At 39.4% G+C, this 22,504-nt stretch overlaps 1 protein-coding gene across 2 annotated transcripts in view; it reads right to left on the bottom strand.

Moving 5' to 3' along the window:
* Positions 1–22,277, bottom strand: part of SVEP1 (sushi, von Willebrand factor type A, EGF and pentraxin domain containing 1) — a 118,468-nt gene extending 96,191 nt beyond the window's left edge. For both annotated transcript variants that reach the window (XM_041486315.1, XM_041486314.1), the window contains exons 1-3: positions 21,582–22,277; positions 8,515–8,770; positions 7,184–7,360 (exon numbers count right to left, since the gene is read on the bottom strand). In XM_041486315.1, the coding sequence (XP_041342249.1) occupies positions 7,184–7,360; positions 8,515–8,770; positions 21,582–22,100 (952 nt within the window). In that variant the 5' untranslated portion in view covers positions 22,101–22,277. The remainder of the gene's footprint in view (positions 1–7,183; positions 7,361–8,514; positions 8,771–21,581) is intronic.
* Positions 22,278–22,504: the final 227 nt, after the last annotated feature.

Below are 22,504 nucleotides of genomic sequence, written 5' to 3' on the forward strand. Positions count from 1 at the left end.
TCTCTAAGAGAAAATCTACTAAGAAGCTCACAGAATGCTAAGTTGTCTGTTTTTAATTTGTGAGATGGCACAAGTTCAGGAACAATATGTCTACAAAAATATCCTGGCTATGTGTTTCTGGAAAGGTAGTGAAAGTAAGATGACACTATGTGATCCACAGAGGTGAACGAAGAATGTTGCAGTAGAAAACTTTTCATTAAGGATTTCAGGGGACAACTATTCCAATAAGTTCCTGCTATGATGCCAGTCCCAATCCTAAAACAGATTTTCAAATCTACAGGACCAGTTAAAGTCTTATCAAAGGCCCTTGTCAAATGGTTGAGCCTAAACTGTTTAAAAATGAGTGACAGCTGGCTGATGAACATTTTAAGGAGTTAATCAAGGTATGTCCAGGGCACACTTTTAAACTACCACTTCGACCAGGACTGCACTATTGACAAAGGAAGTTTTCAAACCATGCACAGTCTCAGTGAAGGCAAAACAGACTGCTTCTTTTCCTGTCCAGAGCCTTAGCGCAAATCCCAGCCTTAACAGTAAAGGTTTTAGAATAATTTAACCAAATGTACTTACACTTTTGTTAACCTTTTTTAATAGAACGATTGCCTGCAATGTTTACCTTGTGGCCAAAGGACACATAGAGACAGGCTCTATACAGAGCCTAAGTCTGATTGACATAGAAAGCAGAAGATTATTTCTGTGTCATGTCTATTTCTAATCAGGGTATGGTTTCTGCATCTCTCAAGTCCTTCAAATGGCTGCTTTTTTTTTTCTCCTCAAATCACACATATATTCTGGAGGCTTTATTTACTTAACATTCTGAGGTGACCAAGACTTTGAAGATAAGGAAAAAAGAGTAAGTTGTACATCACTTTCTAATATTCCAACAAATGTATTGCAGAACAGTTCTGGACTTAATAGGAAAGAGCCTGATTTAGCACAGAAATGTATTTTCTAAAGCCTCAGATAACATCTAGATGGAAGGATGGATGTTTTCGTACAGGTGTAAAATTACACCTCTGTTCTTCTGGTCTGCATATGTCAAAATTGAATCTGGGTTTTCACCTTGACCCTACAACTTCATTTGTTAAAGAAATTCCTCAGGAATGGTGCAGAAATGCAGCAAAAATTTTTTATTAGTTTTGCTTTTTTTATCTTCTGGGTTTTCTTTTTCTGCCACAGTTGAGTTTAAAATTCAAGGGAGACAAGTTACATGGTACAGAGTTAGAAAAAAATACCATAGAAACATTGCTACCCATATTAGCTATCATGTTACTTACAATTTTTACTTTTGCGACCGAAGATTTATATAGTTGACACACAAGGCGAAGAGCCACTCAGACTTCCAAAGACTTGGTCCAGATCTCATTGATACTAGTGGAGATTTGCTTATCCACTTCAACCAGCTTGTCAAAACTATGGATATGGTGAAAACCCACCAGCAGCTTCATGTGCCATTTATTTATGTGAAAGATTTGTACCAAACTGACTAAGAAAAGATCCTTTCTTTACAATGTTGCAGACAAAGCCCCTGCAGTTAGATGCTAAAATTCATGCTTTTCCTTTTTTTTTTTTTTTTTTTTTTTTTTAAATAAAACTCCTGTTTTTAATAGTAAGCTCATGGTCTGACTCTGACTCTAGAGTTTGTTAAAGAGTTTTTCTGATGGACTAAATCTGGATTTTAATTCACTGCCAGAAATGCCTCATCTTCATAAAGCAGGCTTTACAGGTGGGAAACGAACTACTCTGGTGTCAGAAGTCACCTAAAATAACAGCAAAACTACAGTATGATCATGCAGCAATCTTCATCTCTATCAATCATTCATAGAAAACAAAAAAAACAAAAAAAAAAAAAAAAAACAAAAAAAAAAAAAAATAAACCAAAAACCTCTCCTGAGATGAAGAATATGCTGACAATATACTATACAATATACTATAATTTATCTCTACTGTGTGCTACGTTTCAAAAAATCTTGCAGCATCCAATTAAGTTTTTCCCTCAGCTTTGCTTTGCTTTCTATAGCAACAAGTAGGGGAATCTCTACCTAATTTCCAGAAGCAAAGCACACAATACTGGGCTTCAGGAGACCAATTTTTAAGAAAGCAGATTTAGATCTAAAAAATCTGGAGTAGCATGTCTGCATGCTTCTGGATGCATTTATTTTGCACACAAAACACTTCTAAAAGCCATTTTCTTCAGTCTTCATTAAAACAGTAATTATTAATGCTTTTATATTGTTGTTTTAAGACTTAAAAAGACTTTTTAAAAGAAAATTAACCTGCTAAACTTCCATACCATGTCTACAGCATTTGTTTTTTACATCCACCTTTCTCATCTACTTTTCTTCCAGTACTCTCAGTGGAAAATGACTGGAAAACTGACGTACATTTCTCCTGTACTCACCCATCATGTTATGCTACCCTCACTAGAAAAACACATTTACATTTCTTTTGTATTTAACCATCACGATGTTTCTTGAAATTCTTACCCACAAAGAGTCACAAGATTTATAAGAAACAGAAAAAAATACACAGAATGGCAGCAAGAAATATTTTTGCCATTGCTAATTAGGCATCAATTCAGCATTACTTAATTACAGGCATTTTGCATCCTTCCTCTTGGTTTAGCTCCCTCCTCATGACAGCCAAGCATTTTGACACAGCGTATTCACAATAGAGCCTCTGTGTATTATCACAGATTGAAAGTCACTGTGTAACAAAAGAAGATCAAATTAAAAATAATGAAGTACATAAACGTGTCTCATCCCCTCATAGGGTTACAGAAATGGGATCATGATTAAAGAGCTGTTCAGTAAAAAGGGTGAATCACAGGTTGACAGAAGTTGTACACAGAGAAAGGTCTCTCCAGCAAGGCTTTTCTGTCTCTACAGCAAGTGAGTCTAACCCCTAAGTCTTTCCAAACTGTTCAGGTTTTGAAAGCATTTCATTATTGCTTCATTAAGCACATACATTCCAACTTCCTTGCACAGCTGTAATCCAAGTTATTTGAAATCATCTGATGTAAAATTTCTATTTGCTTTCTTGTTTTGGTATATCAAGATCTGCAGGGTCATGTGACACAAAATATCGCAGTAGCAACCATTTGACACTTTCTTAAAAGAAATGCTCCTTTTTCAATTTGTCAGTTTTCAATGGCTGCAGTTCTTAAAAGGAGCCCTCTTTTAGCGACAGATTTAGATTTCTGATTTAGAAATTAAAAGCAAAGGAGGAGAGAGGAATCAAAACAAACTCCCACCCAGTTTTTAAGATGCAGAATCAATGAATGAAAGCATAAAATAGCACTGCTTTGTGAGACAGCAAGAAAAAAAGTTCTAAGGGCTTGAAAATCTGCAGTTCCATGAACTAATTCAAATGGTTTAGATTCAACAGGCAAATTTAGCCTGAGATCTTACTATGCTTGAAGACATTTTCTACAATCTTTTTCACACTCCCTTTCTTGCTTTCTTTTCCCTCCCTGTCTGTCAGAATCTCAGAATGGTGGTTCTCCTCCAGATCCGTGGTAGGCACGGTAGGAAGGAGTGGTAGGAAGAGTACAGCATATGTTGTATGTGTTGTTAACTTTGGAAGCCTTGGGTCTTGAAGGAATCTTGAAAACTTCGTGAAAATTTCCAAGTACCATCTGCCAATTTTTAAGACGGTTGGCAAAGCTTCATCTAGTAACTCCTCCAGTGTAGGTAAAGAAATACCTCCCATAGAGAAATATTGAGAAAGGATGATTCAGCTCCCGGGGAGTGGAAGCTCTGATCAAAAGGAAGGGAGGAAGGAGACAGCATGGCAGGAGAAATATTTACTTTCCTTTGACTAGATGATTGGACTCACCACTGGAATTAATGTTCTTCCTGTGCAACTAAGGTAAGAACTGCTAGTAGTGTATTAAACTGAAAAGTTGTTTTCCTAACTAGAAAGATATCCAATTTATGAACATCAGGTTTGGTTTTGCATTCTCAACAGGAACAATCCAGAAAATCTCATGGAAAATCTCATGCTCAGATGAAAATTAGGTCTACAGTCCAAGAAACCACAAAATGCAAATCCTCCCTCCCTTGCTGAACCTATATACCCTCAGTTTAAAGTCTTTTCAGTAATGTGTTTTGAATTAACATTTGTTAAAAAAAAAGAAAAAAAAAGTGGAGTTTTCACATGTTTTTATGTTTCATTGGAAAGGCTCTTTAGAAATCTAATCCATGTGGTGTTTTGAAGCCAAGAATCATGCCCTAGTAGCTGTGCATATGATTACTGATATGCTGCATATTCCTAAATAAAAGCCTAGGCAAGCTATTAAATATTCATGTGGATGGTGGAATTCAATAACTATACCCAAGCAGTGAGCTAAATATAAACAAAAGAATGCATAACCAGCCTAGAGAACAAGGAATTAATTTATTTGTTCTGCCCTGTGAGCTGCACATCATCATTACAGATACCTTGTTCTGCAAAAAATGCAGTCTACATGTTAGACAAAAGAAACTAGTGGTTCTAAGACAACAGCTTCCTAACCTCTCCAATAACAGTGGCTGTGCTTAGGAGTAACTGATGAGGTGAACTTGATGGTACTATCTTCAGTTGCATAATCTTGAACCTAGAAGGTCATCCAACCCAACAGACCACCTAAAACAGAACTTTTCAAGGAGAGTCTTACTCAAAAAAAAAAAAAAAAGTGAAAACAGCATGTCAAAGACATATATTCTAATGCCATAAGAGAGAGAAGATACCAATGGAGATCTGTACCTTTTTTTACTCTCCTATGAAAGGTGCAGTTGATTTAAACAACTCACCTTCTATTGATGAAACGGAAGAAAGAGTCCTAATGAAAAATCTCAAGATTTATTTTTGCTGCCTTCTGTGTTTTTCTTTGGTTGTCTCTAGTTTGAACCTCAACATTTGTAATCAAGGAAAAGAAGGAGATGAAAAAGTGAAGAGTTACTGAAAAGGAGGTGCTCACGTACTCTGCAATACTTGGGTACTGATTACAATACTGCTTCCATTTTTCCTCTTGCTCCTACCTTTACCACAGTTATCACAAACACCACATGGAGTTCCCAGTGTGGGCCAAGAAGATTTGTTTGGTTTGCTTTGTAAAGCAGAGAACATTCAGTCTGTTCTTCCTTTAGTGACACATCATCAACAATACTACAAAGACCAGGAGTGGGACACTGAATTTCTGCTTTTTGGCACAAAGTACGTGGCTTCTATTTTATTCTACAGAAGATTTCTAGGGTGTTTTCTGGTAATTACGAAAGTAAAAAACTGTAAGGGTTTTTACATGTTACTCTGATGTGTCATTCACATTTAAAACCATAAACAACAGTCAGGTTGTATAATTAAAAGCAGAGAATATAGACAATAATCACAGAAAATAAACACAATAGCAAAACTAACAGATGCTACACAGAAAAGCAATTTCCCTCTTAATTAAAATTCTTTTAAAAAAGCCTTACTGTACTAGGGAAACACAGGCTAGTGGAGTATCTTTAAGTTTTGCCAAAAAATGTCTAAAAATAGTCCAATTAAAATCGAAGTCCTGTCACTATAAACTTGCCACAAATCCTCCTGCACATTATAGAGTGAAGAAAAGTTAAGATGCATTCTTAAGATTCCTTATGCTTTACAAATCCACAGCTATGCTCAGATGTGAAATATTAAAAAAGGCTGGAATCCTTTTCAGAATAAAAGATTTCAAAACAGGCTCTTTTTCCTTTAAAGAACACATACTGTCTTTTATATTTCTATCTTGAAAAATACAAGAGTTGAACAGAGCATACATAAAGAAAAGGTTTGAGTTACTTAGGTCAAATTCTCCCTAAAATACCTGTATGCAACTTCAACTACCATCACATACACAGCAGATGGCTGCAATCATCAGCTTACTTGCAGTGCATCTAATACCAGACCCTTCTACAAATTTATTTCAGAAGCACCTACCAAGGAAGCAAAAATGAAACTTTTGTCTGCAGCTGCATAGTGCCCATTTTAAGAAATCTGACTTTTATCATTTTTGGTGGCACTTAAAAGGTATGCTTACTTTGTCAAAGGACATTTTCATGAAGAAAGGGCAACTCTAAAATGATAGTCCTGCTCTCTTTAGGAATCACTCAAAACAATATTTAATGACACAACCTACTGATAAAGATAGAAATGCTGTATGTATTTTGCTCAATATCTTACTCAAGGTGGAAGAAAACTACTTTATGACAAAAGGAAAAAAAGATGAAAATGTGGTTTTGTCTTAAATAAATTAGTATTAGAATTGAAAGTAAGAGAAATGGAATCGTGTATCTGTTTAGAGTTAATTGAGCACAAAAGGGAGCTGCAACCACTTACAAAAAATACAATTCTGATCCATTGTGCCAGTGCTGATATAGATTCCTAACTGCATACCTGTACTCATGTTGCTTTCAAAACCCAATGAATTCCTGCTTACACACTGAAAAAAGGAAAGGTGTTTCAGAGGCACAAGGTGAATTACAGTGTGATAATTGGCAGGGAGTGTAATACAACTTTACAGATCCACTTCCGTAAAGAAGTGTAAACTGTTGTTATTTTAACCATACTTTGAATGCATACAAGTGAAAGGGTTTGTCCAAGACTAGTATTAGGAAAATGTCACAATGATAAGTCTCTGTTTAGTGACTCATATGTTTTCTTCCTCTATGGTAATTGGAAGTCATCATGGGAGAATTAAAACACATTTCCATGATTGTAAGCTTCACCCAGAATTTATCCTGCAAAGATCCACATATATAGCCCCTCTCCAAACAGGACACTTTAAGGAAGTTCAAAAAGTGATCAGAAAAACTCAGGAGGGAAAAATGTACTACAAGCACTTGAGAATAAAAGGTACTACCTCAGATTGGGTAAACTCACAAACTCACAAATTTGGTAAAGTCACAAATTTCTGTGTTTCTGTGTTCTGTGTTTTAGGAAAGTTTTACTTTGTCAGAATATTTGCCCTATTCTTATCCCTTTCCTGTGCATCTCTTCGAGCTATTGCTGAAGACAAGGTATGAGGTGAATTTTACTCCTACAGAGTCTTCCGGCAGCCTTGGATGCATTCTGATCCATGGTACATAGCCATAATCCTAAACAGATCTTTTAGCTCTCAGATAGATTAGCCATGCATTTGGAGCATGCAGAGAAACCCAAATACTCAGTCAATGAGACTCACCTGTACACTCATGTTGTAGTCCTTTCCCGTAGTAACCCTTCTCACAGATACACTCGAACTGGCCAGTGTGAGTGCCACACTTGCAGCTTGCCATGATGTCACAGCAGTTTTCATTTGCCTCGCAGAGATATGAACAATGAGATATGTCTTCTTGGATATAGCTGCCAGAGGGCAGGTCTGAAATAGTATCAATTTATTAACAAAGAATTCAAACAAGAGTAATGCCACAGTCTTACATTATACCATTAATGAAATATTTGTTAAAAACCCTAGGCTTCAGTTCTAAGTAGGAAAGATGGCAGTATGGAGCAGAGCCTTGCTATGCTCAATGTGCAAAAGATTGGTATCCCTACTCTGGAAAAGAGCTCACTGAAACCCATGGTGCAGCCAGGTTTTCTCCTTCTTTGAGTCTAACACTGCCAGAATGCAGTCTCACTCCCAACAGAAGCTGTTGGGACAGCTCTTCCCAGCTTTGGTGGATGCCGTATTTGGCATCAAAAGAACATTTGGTCATGGCATGTAAAACCATTCAGTCATATTATAAACTAAAAAACTTCAGCACATTCACAAAGACCAACCCAACCTTACCTGGAACAAACAGGCCGGCAACAAAGCACCAGAAAACCTTATTTTACACTGTTATTTTAAAGTAGTATGTTTTTAAAAATTATAGCAAATAAATTCAAATGGCTAGTCTGATTCCTGTTTTAAGCCTCAATCAAGCAGCATTGCCAAACAAATGTTTAATAGTGTGTTCTCACCTGCTTGTCTAAATCTACCCTATATTTCAGAAAGAAATTTTATTTTAGGATATAGGAGATTAGAAGAGGAATCTTTCCACCTCTTCCTCTTTCCAGTTTTACTGCGTGTATAAGGTCATAAACACAAATTGTATTGACTCTTACACAGAGAGATCTAGACTGGTTCTGAACAGGCTGCTGTTGCTTTGTGAGACACCCTAAAGGTATTAAGTCTAGTTCTAAAGTGTACACTTGGTGCCTCTTTACGTGACTACAAGTTTCACCCGTTCAAGCACAAGATACATTGGGCCAAGAGCACAGTCTGTTCTTCATAGACAAAATGAAGAGCTGAATGGATATAAGTATGCATACACATCAATAAGGAGAATTTTTCTCACATCCTGTTGGTGATGAGTTAAGCCAAATAAAGTTTATCCTTTTAATTGAGGAACAAACATCTCTACTAGAAAGTAGGAGAAAAATAAAAAGAGAATCAACACTACATAAAGTGTAAATGCAAGACAATACTGGAGGGCTTTCTATTCAGACCTCTCTGCTCCCTGTAGATTTCTGAGGTTAGGACATTAATACCTTCATGAAGAGCTCTGCGTGCCAGAGCTTCAAACTCAGTAAAACTGTGAAGAAGATAACAGTGATCTTCTTTTGGGTGGGATGCCATGTCATTCAGTTCTCGGATATTGCCCTGCCATATCCCAAAGGTGAAGATCTCCACTCCAAGTTCGCGCAAGGATGCTGCAATGGGTCTCGGGTCTCCCCCATTGGAATAGCCATCAGTAATAAGAAATATCACTTTTGTAGCGTTTCCACGGGCATGCCGTAATATTTGCTGGAAGAGAAAATGAAATTGCACACGTCAGCGAAAGGCTGACAGCGGTTGATTGGTACACTACTTCCTCCATTATATTCCTCCTTCTATTTGAATTATACAGCTAATAAGGCCCTTGCAAGATCACCCACTGCAACAAAGGTCAAACATCAGTGCGTAGAGCCTGTGGCTGATCAAGGCCAATCACCGAGTCACACTTTAGGTGGTCACATATTTACACAACCACAAAAACCATGACATGATAAGAAATAAGACACTTTTCATGCTGATTGATTAAGTCACCCATGCATCAGATTCACAATGATTCTGAGGAGAGCTTAAGTGACTTTGTTCAGACTGAAGTTTAAATAGATACAAAAAACATTGAAAAGAGTGCAAGACTCAAAACACAATATCTAACATATTTTAATGCAATATTATGTTTTGATTGACTAAACTATAAATCCTACTGCTGATTTATCATAAGGCTTCTCCTAACAAGTATTTAGACTGCTGGTTATTTTAAATCCAGCATGAAATTCCCCATTTGTCCCTACTGAATGATGCCTTCTTCCCTTACAACAGTGTGCCAAGATCACTTTCCATTGTCCATCATGGCCTCAAAAATGCCTGTAGTTCCTTCTACTCTGCTGCTCGCTCTTCAATACTTCACACAAAGCATGTATGATACAGCCCAGAACTGCCTGAGTGAGAACATGCCCCACAGATTCCTGCCCATTTCAGTCTTCTAGTCTGACAATGCACTAGTCTTCCTAAGCATGGCCAGATGCTGTCCACAACCCTAAAGCAGGGGATTGTGAACATATATTTTCTCCATCCTCTGGGAACTTACGTAGAAAGAATTAGATGCAGACTTCCAATTTGGTAGCAGGCATATTATGCCCATGTTTATTTCAATAACAGATTGCACCACGCTACAATTAATGCAAAAGACCACATTTAATAGACCTTCGAATGATCCAAAAGACATGTCATTGTACGACAAGGAGGTAAATGTGACTAAGACACTCTTAACAAGCACAAATTCCAAAACCAGAGATCAGCCAAGCTGAGCTGTTTTATTACAAAATCTTTATGTAAGTCTTATGAAGTAAAATCATCTGGCTTTCACCTCATCCAAAAGGTTACTAGCTAAGCCAGCCTAAATACCCTGCAGTTTTTATACCCCTTCTCAGTAAACCAAGCCACATTTTAGGACAATTGGATTTTTGATTTGTCAGTTCTCTGATTTCAGGTAGATACTATGCAAAAATAAGCACAGATGCCATAAATCAAAGCACATACCACTGGCACTGTGGTCTGAGAGACTGCCAAGCAATATTTTGCTGTTGGGCTTGATTTTATTACTACTTGTTTGCAAAACCCAAAGGGAGTGAAACCAGATTCTCTTGCAGTCAAAAATACCCTTCACAAATCAAACTTATTGTTCCTCATATTGCCTAAGTTATAAGTGGAAAACCAGAATGAAGTAGGAAAACAGAATGAAGTGGGAAATTAGAATGAAAAGAATCAGGAAGAAAAAGACAAGACAAAGGGCAACAGGAAGACAAACAGTAAAAGAAAAATGTACAAATGCCTAACTTCAAAATGCATTCTGAAACTGATGCTCTAATACAAGTGACTGCAGGCAGAGACAGTAATATTATTTATAATTAATATATTCACCATTAACTGTGCTATTTTAAAAGAGAATATAAACAAAAACTTCTATCAAACTTCTTAAATATTCAGGCTGATATTCTCCACTCAGGATGTTTGTCTAAAGCTATTTCAGTAAAAATGGCCCTTTTTTGGAAAAACAAGACAAGGAAAACATATGTTCCATCCATACTCACTTGGTTTTGGCAACTGTAGCATCTCTGAACTTTGAAAAAAACATTCAATCTGCAAATTACATAATACAGGTGGAAAAATATGCCCCAAATACACGCAAGTTGTGGAATGCATGTAACTGAGGAAGAAACCACAACTTACACAGGGTTAAGAGACATTATGGAGACTGCCAGTGCAATTCTCTGAAGATCCCACCTACAGGCAGATTGCTCTAGCAGATTATTATTTCAACTTATGATTGCGCATAACATGTACAGAAGGGGGAACAAAGCTTAATTTTGGAAGGATGGCAGTTTTCTGTAGTATCCTTCAGCACTGTTTCCCTCACTGCATAACAGAAAGTTTCACACTTTGAAGATTAATATAGTGGACAGCCTTCCACACTGCCCTGGTTCTTCAGCAGTCAATGCTCATAATCAGCAGCAATCAAACTTTCATGTTTTCCCTAAACACAGAGACATGTCTGTCTGCATGGCCAGTGAACAAATGAGCTTGAGCCTCAGTAGTCTACAGGACTACAGATATCTCAGGACTATTTAATTCTGACTAGCAAATAAGCAGGGATTTTTATCTTACAAAATTAGACTGGTACAAATGCCCTCTGAAACTCCTGAAACACAAACTCTCCATGAATTTCCATGTAAGCCAGAAAGTGCCTGGTCCCATGAAAAATTGCTTAGCAAGACCTTTCAAAAGATGTGGGTTTGAGTAAGTGAAAAGCACCAGTGAAAGACCATCTTTGAGGGGCAAATGACTATTTTTGAGAGGAAAATATGCCTTGGCTATATGACCCTCTGTCAAGGCAAGAGCCAACATCTCTTCTGTCCTCTGCATCTCAAAGGGCAACCACTTCTTCAAGACAGCACTTTTGTCACACAGACACAAATTGAGCCAACAGGTAAGAGACCATGAAGATGTCTTCCTGCTACCCAGAAGACTTGAACATTCAGGCACCAGGGAATCTGAGTAGAGAAACAGACAGACAAACAGACAAGATTGCTACATATTGCCCCTGGAAATCAAAACAAAACAAAGCAACTGACCAGCTTGGCCCTCATGTCTTGCAGCTGTAACTCTAGACACAGAATCCCTGCTGCATAAAAACAGAGGAAAACAACAAGGGAGGGAAAGAAACATTCAACATGGAGGGGGGGCAAGGAAGAGGAGGGAAAGAAGACAAAAGTAGATTTAAAAATAATTTTAGTATGCCCGTTGGTCCGCTTAGTATTTTGTTTCTTTTTGTGAGAATAAGAGGACAGGCCACCAGCCTGTCAGCGCTGCTGACAACCCAAGTTATCAGTCTCCATTCCTCTTCTCCACAATATTTGTGCAGCATTTCACATAATTTTTTGTTTTCTCTAACCCTGACTTACATCCGTCTATTCTGAGTAACCTCTCTCTCCTTCCCTTTCCAGAAAACTGTTCTGAAGCTATTTTTCCCCAAAGAGAAAGTTCATATATTTTAAAATGTTTGTTCAACCCCTAAACTTGTTTAACTCCTAAACTTTTGAGTACACACAGAGATTGTTCATCAGCCCCTGCCAACTCAATGGACTGTATCTACATAAAGATGACTTTTTTTTTTTATGACAAGGCTTTGCAGTCCCTTCATAAATTATCAGGTTCTTCAATAAATATGTTTAAAAGCCCCCAAAATGGTACTAGTAAGTTTAAAAGATCCTGAGAACCTGTTTCTTTGACATGAATATCCACATCTGCTTCTGATTTTACCATCAAAAACTAAACACCAGCCATAACTCAAATCACAGGGCTGAATGGCCTGTTAAATTGAGAATTTAGCCCATTTGGTCAATATTATAAATTAATAGGGGATAAGTACAAACAAAACAAAACAACTAGTGCTATTGATGATGGAATAGAAATTCACAGGGCTACTAGAAATACCTAGTCTTTTAGCATTTCAGTAACTAGTTTCTTGTCTATACTTCCTTCAGAGGATTAGTAGATCAGTCAGTTTCAGTAATCCTTCCAGATTTTAAATAAAACATTCTTTTCACATTAGCAAAAAGTTATTACCATCTGTATTGTGTTCAGCGAGTGTTTGGTGTGTACAAATATCTGGCAGTCTAACCAATTTTTTGTGCCAATAAAAGTCCTTAGAATTAAAATTATGAAGTCTTGTGCAACAAAAGAGTTATCATACAAAATCGTCCTCTAGAACTACAGTAATGGAAAACTAAATCCTATCAGTACAGTCACAAAACCAGTTAAATTCTAACTTCTACATTTTTAACATTAACATGGAGCTTGTAACACAAAATTAGGAGATGAGCTATTGAAGGGCAAAGACTTCTTCAGTCACTTGACAGCCACAACAGTGATGTTGTCAAAGGTTCTTTGTTACTGTCTCATCCACATCTGCTGCATGTAATCCATAAACATATGATCTTGGGGCTGATTCCTGTCCTTACTCTCTCTTTTGATTTTAAAGAAGATTCTGATCATAGAGAATTGAATAGTATACATATCTAGAGGGAAACAAGTTGAAATGGGTTACCCTCTCTACTTTACAAACCAAGCCAGGCTGTAACACACAGCTCCAGGAGAGGCTTGCCTCAAAATGCTTAAGTCGGAGCCTAACCCTCAAAATAACATTATCCAACATTCACTTTGCAGGAAAAACACTACAAAGGGAATATTAATTTTAATATTAATTTTTACAGATCAGGAAGAACCACTACTGCATTTCAGAAGCAAACCAGAAAACTCTCCACTAGAGAGCCATTCAGCTGTTCTACCCCCGAAGACCACTTACACTGGATTTCCTTTCACTTTAGGAATGATATACATACCAGGGGGTGAGCTCTGAATAGAATGAAATTATTCTTTTTCCTATATGATCATTTATTCAATATAAAAGAAAGAATTTCCATTTTATAATATTATAGAATTAATTTAACTATCCACAATGTAACATATTTGTTATCAAGCCTATGTTAAAATGAATAAATGTTAGTTTATTACAAAAACACTGCACAGATTTGGTCCATATATTCATAACAATATTAAAACAGTACATCCTAATTTATCATAGGTGGCTTCAGAAGCAGATCAGTATTTCATTCACAAAGGGAAATGGCAATGCTAAATATCTTTGGCAAGCTAAATTTCTGTTTCAAGGTTTCTTTGCTTTCACCTTCCCCCAGGTAAAAATGTCCAAATCTGACAGGAGATTTTACATAAATAAATATTCTATAAAGAAAAAAAAATAACCAGTACTGTGATCAAGCACAGTTTTGGTGAAGCTGAGACAACTTATCACTGAATCCAGAGCACTCCTGAGGAATCTGGTCATCTCCCAAGAGTAATGCAAAGCTAGAGCGTGACAAATACAGTTCCCCTTCATCAGGAAACTCTTGCCAGGTGAAGAATTGTTTGCACCTGGTAGGTGCTTGTTCTTCAAAAACCACTGGCCTATGGAACCACACAATGCTGATTCTGTAGGAAGAAGACCTGGAAAGCAACCCAGTCCCATTTTGCAAGCTTTTATGAGTTCACCAGGCAGTCAGGTATGACTTTGGGGTTGCCCACCACCAGGGATCACCAGTCTCCCAGGACAGAAAGCATGCACAGAAGGAAGGGAATGTAAGGTAATGACTTTGGGAAAATTATGATCATATGTATAGTTTTTTCCTGGGAAAATCTATGAATATGTAAGTAAAATAAATATATAAACTGGAGCTTTTTCTGCACTCAGCATGCAGCATATTTCGGAGGAGATATCCCCTCATGCATCCAACCGAATAAAGAAAGCCTGGTGTAGTGTTATATTGGTGCTAAGGAGTTTTATTTTATTGATTTTGGGTACATAAAAGACCTGGCTACACCTCCTGAGGTCCCTCTCTAAAACAGCAAATATGGTGATTTCACCATATTTTCTTTCTGTCACTATACATTGCTATTTTCACTGCTCAAATCGAATGAATCTTATCCCCTCTTTAGGTTTCACAAAATGAACTAAAAGATATTCCACTGTCAGAGGTTTTGGTTTCCAACCTTTCCCACTCTTCTCTGAACTGCTACACAGCCCTAGAGAATGAGCTGTTACCTATCTAGAAGAAACTAACTAATATTAAAGCTTCCCTTGGATATTTCCCTAGCAAGAAAGGCAATCTTAATTCAGAGAAAAGATGTATCTATAGAAATAATCTGGATATTTAAAATAAATAGTTCATTCAGTAACTGGAAGGCATGATTTGAGTAAATCTTACAACTATGTCAGAACAACCCCACTATATGGATGAAAGCGCACAGATGGAAAAGTCAGGCAAGTTCATGGCCAGGAAATGTACTGACATAACATCTGAGCAAAGACTGACATATCTAGTAATGTTCAGATGGGAGAAAAGCTTTAAGGTCCTCTTATCCATGCATGTTATATAACTACTTAATGAGGGGGGGAGTAAAAAAATATGCATACAGAACCTTTTAATTGGCAGGATGAGGCAAGAAGCACATATTTAAATACCAACATTCCACTTAAAGAGAGGAAGCAACATTTCTGCTGCAAGAGTAATCAACCACTGAAACAGATTCCCCAGAAGATTTGTGGGTTCTCCATCCCTGGGTATATTCAAACACCTACTTATACACAGTCCTGAGCAACCAGAACAAAAGCCTAAACAACCCAGAACCATCACTGGCTTTACAATGACACAGAACTCTTACACAGAACTGTGACTCTCATAGTTGAGTTAGGACTGTTGGATCTAGTGATTTGAAATTGTGTGGCTTGCAGTTTTGAGCTCTGAACTAGAAAGAACAGAATTCATCTAGTTTCCAGGAAACAACTAACATGCATATCTTCCATCATTCTGAGGTCCTCTAAACAAGACATTAAAAAACAGGACATGTTATGTACATAGACATTTTCTGAGCTCTTATGCTATATAACTTTTAACAACTTTATCAAGACTTTGTGAAGTTGCTGGAGGCCTTTATATGCTGCTGTGCTGCATGCTATATTCAAAACAGCATTTGCTAATAGATCTCAGTTTGATTCAAAAAATGAAAAATCCTAGTTTTCTTGTCTGTGAGCGGTTTCCATCATTAAAATAACAATTTCTTTAGTACTGCTCTGGTCTTCTCCTAACAATAAAAATAAGGACACAAAAATATTTTACTAAATACATAACTGATTTTCATGTATTTTCAGACCAAGCACTCACATCACTATTGACTAGTACATCTGCCAAATATTTGTTTCTTTTGTGCTTGCTTTAAACATTTATTACTTTAAATAAGCAGGGAGAAAGAAGGAAAGCTGAACTGAATAATTAGTTCCAAAAGGACAAACATAATTCATGACCTGGCCCATCTACTGCCAGCTGTCACTGTTCAATTATCATCTGATTTTTTTTTTTTTCCCCTCCAGGACTGCTAGAACTGAGCAACACTAACACAAAGTTATCACTGATAAGAGATGCCCCAGATGTCCCAGTTGGCCATGGGGGAGTGCTTGGGAGAGAAACCCATCTCTGCTTAACTGTTCATACTGCCCATGCTTAGCAGAGCACCATGACTCCGAACATTAAAGCTCTTTACAGGCTGCTGCTTACATTGAAGGAGGCTCTTCATCTTCCTGGCTGAGGCTGCCAGTGAGACCTTGAAGCAGAGGGAGTATTATAATTTTAACAAGAGCTTTTGTTTTGGATTTTGTTAATGTCATAGAGAAGTAAGCAGTTCCAAAATTTAAGCAGGGTCCTGGTCCTAGAAAGACCCTGTTGCTAAAAGCAATAGTGCTTTTAATTTCTGCACCTAGAAAAGTCAGAAAATTCTTAGCATCACTAACATGCGGCCTCACCTGCAAAATCTGACTCACAGATTCCAGTAGCACATGGAACTGGGGGACAAAGGGTAGAATACGTATCACAGAACATTCAGAATAAACATTCAGAAGTTTAATGCTGAGGCTTGTGTCAGGAGCTACTGCTAAATATTATATATTTTGCTGTAAAGGCTTCTCATAAGCTTAGGAAAAGAATTAAAAATGAACCAACTTATTTTGTCCTGACCTCTTCAAAATTTTAATGCTATGAATTTATTCCTTCTCTCAGAACAAATCACTCAGCAGGTTTTCTGGTTTGTCTTTGTATCTCTGAAGTAAAGGACATGATAAGACTGATTTCTCTGCAAGGGTCATAACTTTTAAGGACTGGGGATCAGAAGGGGCTTATTGTCAGACCCTTCCAAAAAAGGCTCTGAGATGACAAAAATAAATGGTTTTCTCATGAAAAGAGAACTGAAACTGTCTATTCCTGAAACATTTAGGATGATATCATCCAGATATCATAGTAGAGAAATATTTCATTCATTGTACTGTTGGTTCAGATACTACATCCGCAAGATTTATTTTGTGCAGCAAAATCTACACCAGGTTTCCAAATTGCACACTTCTGATTAGACCAAAAGGCAAGGCACAATTTTGTAAGCACAAGCAAAAGAATTCCAAAGAACAGGTTTTCAACTAAAGAAAGTACTAATCCTGATGAGGCAGCCACAGATATTATGCTAAACAGAGCACTTTTTGCCTGTCCTGGCCAAAAGGTCAGAGAAAAGTTAACTACTTAATAACTTCTAAAGGTAGGTATATTTCAGGCTTGGTCTAAGGACAATGTGCAGATGTGTATCTTGCCTCTGACCCTGCCTTATCAATCTTGTGAACAAACCCCATGCAAGGCTGGAGTACGCAGGACCAGCACTGTTCACACCACCACACTGATTGAAACTGGAGACTTAGAGCTGACACCAGTGATGGTTGACAGGAACACTACTTTCAATTTGGTAATCCCTAACTACCAGCTCTACAATTGCAAAGGTGGCCACAGAAGTAAACCAAGTTGACTTTGATTTTTTTTTTTACTAGCATAGCTTTAACACAGACTTCTAAAGCCATGTCAAAAACGCTGTCAACCAGTCAGTTAGCTCTAGGTGACCTAAGCCATCATCAGATATTTAGAGCATGATGTCAAAGACAACTTAGAATCTGCTACTCTCTCATTATTAGCTGCAGATCTTGCAAGGAACACAGGAACAGAAATCCACAAACACATGCTTGATAACCGGACAATACACATGAATCTGAATGTTCATCTTCTCAATGAGAGGGCGTTACTTTTTTTCAAATAAAAAAAACTTAACCAAGTACCTGGTAAGAAAAGACTTTCAGTTCTTTATCTTCAATAAATGATTCATTTTAATTTGACAGTGAGATTCTGAATCTGAAAATGCATTGAAAATAAAAGCTAATTTTCCTAGTGGGTAACAATGCTGCATCTTGTACTTTTGTGCTGTTGTCATACAGAAGAAACAAAGCCACCCCTACTTAATTAAACAAGCATTAGATAAGCATTAGAACTGTTTATTCTAAACTGATATGTGCTTACATTCTTTTGGGGGACACTTCTAAAAATATTTATTAACTACAACACGAGCATGGGATTTGACATGCTGGTTGGACATTTGTCACGCTCCCCCAAAATCATGTTAGATCCAAACACCTGATTTCAAAGACCAGATTCTCAGAAAATGTGTAACCCTACTCTGTAAGTGATAAACCTTTCACTTGCATACACCTATACCTATAATCACTTCAATAGAGTGAAGATGAATTATAAAAACAAAAAAAAAAAATTACCTTTTTAATGCAACAATTATTTTTATAACACAGAATTCCCAAAGGTTCATTCAGCTACTGTTTTGCCAGATTTTTTACAATTGACTTGTCTGAGCCTGTCTGAGTACTATCTCTGACTTCTGCTCAATAGTAGTGCACACCTACAACTTCCCCTTCAATTATGAAGAGAAATTGTTCCCATTTTACTTTCACTGAAAGACAGAAATAAGACTATCTTATTTTTAGAAGATAAAATTTTATCAACACATTGCCATGTGGAGTAGTTTAAATAATTTTTATTTTCATCTTTTTTTTTTTAGACCACCAAAACTAATGCAGCTTCAGGATGTTCCAACTGTCCATCAAAAAAGATAGCACACCAATGCTGGCATATATGTAACTGTGACTCTCAGCTGCTAAAACAAGAACCCATTGAGCTTCCATAATTGCATGATGACCCCTCAGTTCTATTTCAAAGCCCATCTGGTAACAAATGCACATCCTTCCCACAAAACATAATGGGTGCTGTTAGCAGTGGTTGTCTCTCAGGTTCAGAAGCTTCAATACAGGTACCTACAGGTCTCTCAACACTTTTCACCACGGAGGTCTTTTGGCTTTAGTTGCATTCCTTAAGTATCAGGAGCAACACTTGCTTTAACCTGCTTGTATTTTCAATTCTGCTTTGGTTCTTTCTTGCTGTCACAACAGCTCTGTAGCTTTCCATAATGCAATAAGCAATCTGCTTAACATAAGCTGCATGTAGTTTGTGCTGTCCCACCAACTTATGCTGTGAAAAACTGAAGCCAAAGAGTTTTGAATTAATGAGTTCAGTTTCTTTCCCTTTCTAAGACTGTTTGCATGTGCCTTAAAAGAAAGACTCCGAAAATGAGCACTTGCTAGCTCAAGCATGGCATGAAATCACAAACAGAGTGGCAAACCCAAACATCAATAGAAGTTCATCCACTCTCATCAGGATTCTGTCTCTTGTGGTGTATTTGGCATACTTCTGTGAATCACATAGAATTTATCTTTAATAGGCAGGGTAGGAATACCAAAGTGTGGTCTACAGGGCAAAAGTTAGTAAGGACAGCTTTGACAAAACACAGAAACTCGGCTATAGTACCTTTGGAAATGATGCAAAGCTGCAGTGTCAAGGAGAACTCTTACGTTTTCAAAGAAGATGGACGTTGTGTGGTTGTGCAACTGTTTTGCTGCCACAGGTTCTGAGACAGCTACTGCTTTTTAAATCTTGTTCCTGTTCACTTATGTTCCCAGGTCAGACACTAACTGGCCTGATGACCTTGCAGAACTCACTTATCACTCTGCCTCTGTGGTTTCAATAGAACTGTCGCAGATGTGAATTAATGACTTTGAGACCTACCAAAGATGGGTGCTGCATGATGATTTAAGCGCTGGGTTTATTCTAACAGTGCACTTCCCTTCATTTTCTATTACTATAACACATAAGCGATACAATCCTAGAGACTTTGTAATGCCTTGCAGATACTTTTGAGTTTGAAAAAGTAGCAAAGAATTCTGGTCAGAAGCATAAGGAGTTCCAAGTTAGAGTGTAAAAGAAAAAGAACAATTAAAAAAAGAGACATTTTGGAAAATTATGGCTGTACCAAAAGACAGTTAAAAACATAATGCAGCAGTCTGAGTCCAGAGGGAGTAGCAGTTTTATTATACTTTAAAAACGTTCTAGATTTATTCCAAGAGTAGTATTTTAAACTTAGAACAGTCATTTTCTGAAGAGTGTCTAGAAAGGAGAGTATTCTCTGAAGACATTAACTTGTCTCACATGAAGAAATCATACTGAAGAAAACCACAGTACAGTATCTTTAACCAAGAGCTAGTAACAGACCAGAATTTAACCTTGTCATTCTATCTTAATTTTCCCTGTCACCATGCGAATATTTTTCTTCCCACATTCTTTTAAGAACACAGTGTAAAATGACAGTCATGCTGTTGCAGCCACAAAGCTTAGCTGGGCTCAAGAAACTAAATTGTAGGTTTCTGAAGGGATTTTTTGTTTATTTCACTTTAAAGATATCATTAGTCAAGATTCCGTATCAAGATGACAGATGGTATTTCTTAAGCTTATATTTTGTTTTTAATGGCTATTTTTAACTTGTATCATTAACTTTTTCACACAACACCCCTGGGATGGATATATATTGAAACATGGCTTCACAGTGGAAGATCTAGTACAGGGACGTGTTTTCCTAAAGCAGGTTTGGCATGTGCAGCTCTGAGCACATTTTAAGTGAACTTGCTTTCTCCTGCCAAAAGTGAAGAAGAGAATAATCTCTGCCAATTTCATATGCCCAGCAGTGACACACCTCTTGCAATCTCGCTCCTCAGCTCCAAACGGGAATCTGTAAGTGTTTCAAGACAAGTGCACCCAATGCTCAGCTACAGGACACTACCAGAAATTAGATTAAAAAAAAATTAAAAATCGCAAATGAGACTTGATTTGGTTGTTGTTTCTGAACACAGAAGCCAAATTACAAGGAAGAGCCAGGCCTAGCCTTGCAAAAAAAAACTTCCTGGGTAGACTGGCTGTCCCTTGACCATCAACTGAGAAGTCTCCCCAGTATGACCAAGTGCCAACACATGTCCAGGGGCTGCCTAGACCAAATTTCTGCTGTGGGTCTGTATGACAGCATGAAAAGTGATTGTGTTATGGTGTCTGGAAATGTTCCTGGGGACATGCCCCTACTTATTGGTATACTGCATGCAGCTTAAGGGGACCTTTGTAAGTCATCAGCAACTAAAACAGACACGTGGTAGGTAGGTCTGACAGCTAGCGGACACTCAAGTCCCGCTGCCATGAAAACAGACAGGCATTTCAGACACCAGAGTTGACGCATATGTATCACTTCTGAAATTGAGACACAGGCTCCATGTCCTTTCAAGGGAGGAATTTCACACATTTGTTTGCAAGGGCAGCAGAAAACATGGGAGTTGCAGGTGCAGACAGCACGGGAAGATAGTGACTAATTGCTCTGACCAGGCTATTCTGCATCCCACACCACACCATTCCACACCCCATCATACAGCCCTACACCCTTGTCGCGGAACACCCTCGAATAACGCAGAGAGCCACATTCCCACACCACACCACACACTGCACAGCACCGTGCACCGCGACACCCCACACACTACCGCGCCTCGCATCGCCGTGCCTTCCTTCCCTCGATGCCGAGACCTCGCCTTGCCACAGCGCACGGGGCACCGCTCCGGTGCTGCACCCCACGGCCCCGCCGCTCGCTCCTCTCACCGCCCCCGACCGCGCATCCCCCCGCACCCCGCGCCGCCCCCGCCGCCGCCCCGTCTCACCGCCGCCTGCTGGAAGGCGCCCTTGGTGTAGGTGCCGCCGCCGCGGTAGGCGATGCCGGGGATCTCGCGTCCCAGCAGGGCGCACTTGTGCTGCTGCGGCCGCCGCCGCGAGATGTAGTCCACGCGGGGCACCACGTTGCTGCGCGAGGAGAAGGTGACGATGGCGACGCGCGTGGCCGCGGGCACCACGGGGAAGTCGGAGAGCAGCTTCTTGACGAAGCGCAGCTCGCTGAGGAAGTTGGCCGGACCCACGCTCGACGACTCGTCCACCAGGAACACCAGCTCCAGCCGTCCGCTGCGCGCCCGCAGACGCCGCACCTGGCGCTTGAAGGCGCGCCCCAGCTTCTCCACTTTGCTCTCCGTCGTGTCGGGCAGCGGCGGCCCCTCCAGGGATGGCGACGCGAAAGTTGGGGCGCGGAGGAGGGCGCCCGGCTGGCCGCCCGCCCGGCCCTGCGGCGCCGACGGCGACAGGGACAGGGACAGTCCCCCCCAGCAGCAGAGAGCCACCAGGGGCCACATGGCGTGGCGGCGGGCGCCGGGAGACGCCGGCAGCCGCGGCAGAAGAGCTGCTGGTCGCTCCGTGATGCCCCACCTCTTCTCTACTCGGAGAGGCGTCCGGCCTGCCTTTCTGTCTCCCTGCCGGCCTCCCCGCCGGCCCCCGCAGGTATCCGCGCCCTTTAATCCCCCGCGGCTGAGGCGCTGCCCCTCGCACGCCCCTCTCTCCGTTTTCCCCTCCTCGCCTTTCGGTAGCGTTCTCCCTCCCGTCCCTCCCCGCCTCCCGCCGCCCCGTCCCGCCCCGATGGATCCCACACGGCTGGCGGGGGCCAGCCCGACAGCGGGGCGGGTGGCGGTCACTGGAAACGCGCCGAGCAGGAGCGAAGGGGGGCGGAAAAGCAGGACCCCCCCGAAAAGTGAGGAGCGCC

The sequence above is a fragment of the Pyrgilauda ruficollis genome, unplaced genomic scaffold (genome assembly GCF_017590135.1).
Source record: "Pyrgilauda ruficollis isolate IOZ18807 unplaced genomic scaffold, ASM1759013v1 scaffold75, whole genome shotgun sequence".
Taxonomy (NCBI): Eukaryota; Metazoa; Chordata; class Aves; order Passeriformes; family Passeridae; genus Pyrgilauda; species Pyrgilauda ruficollis.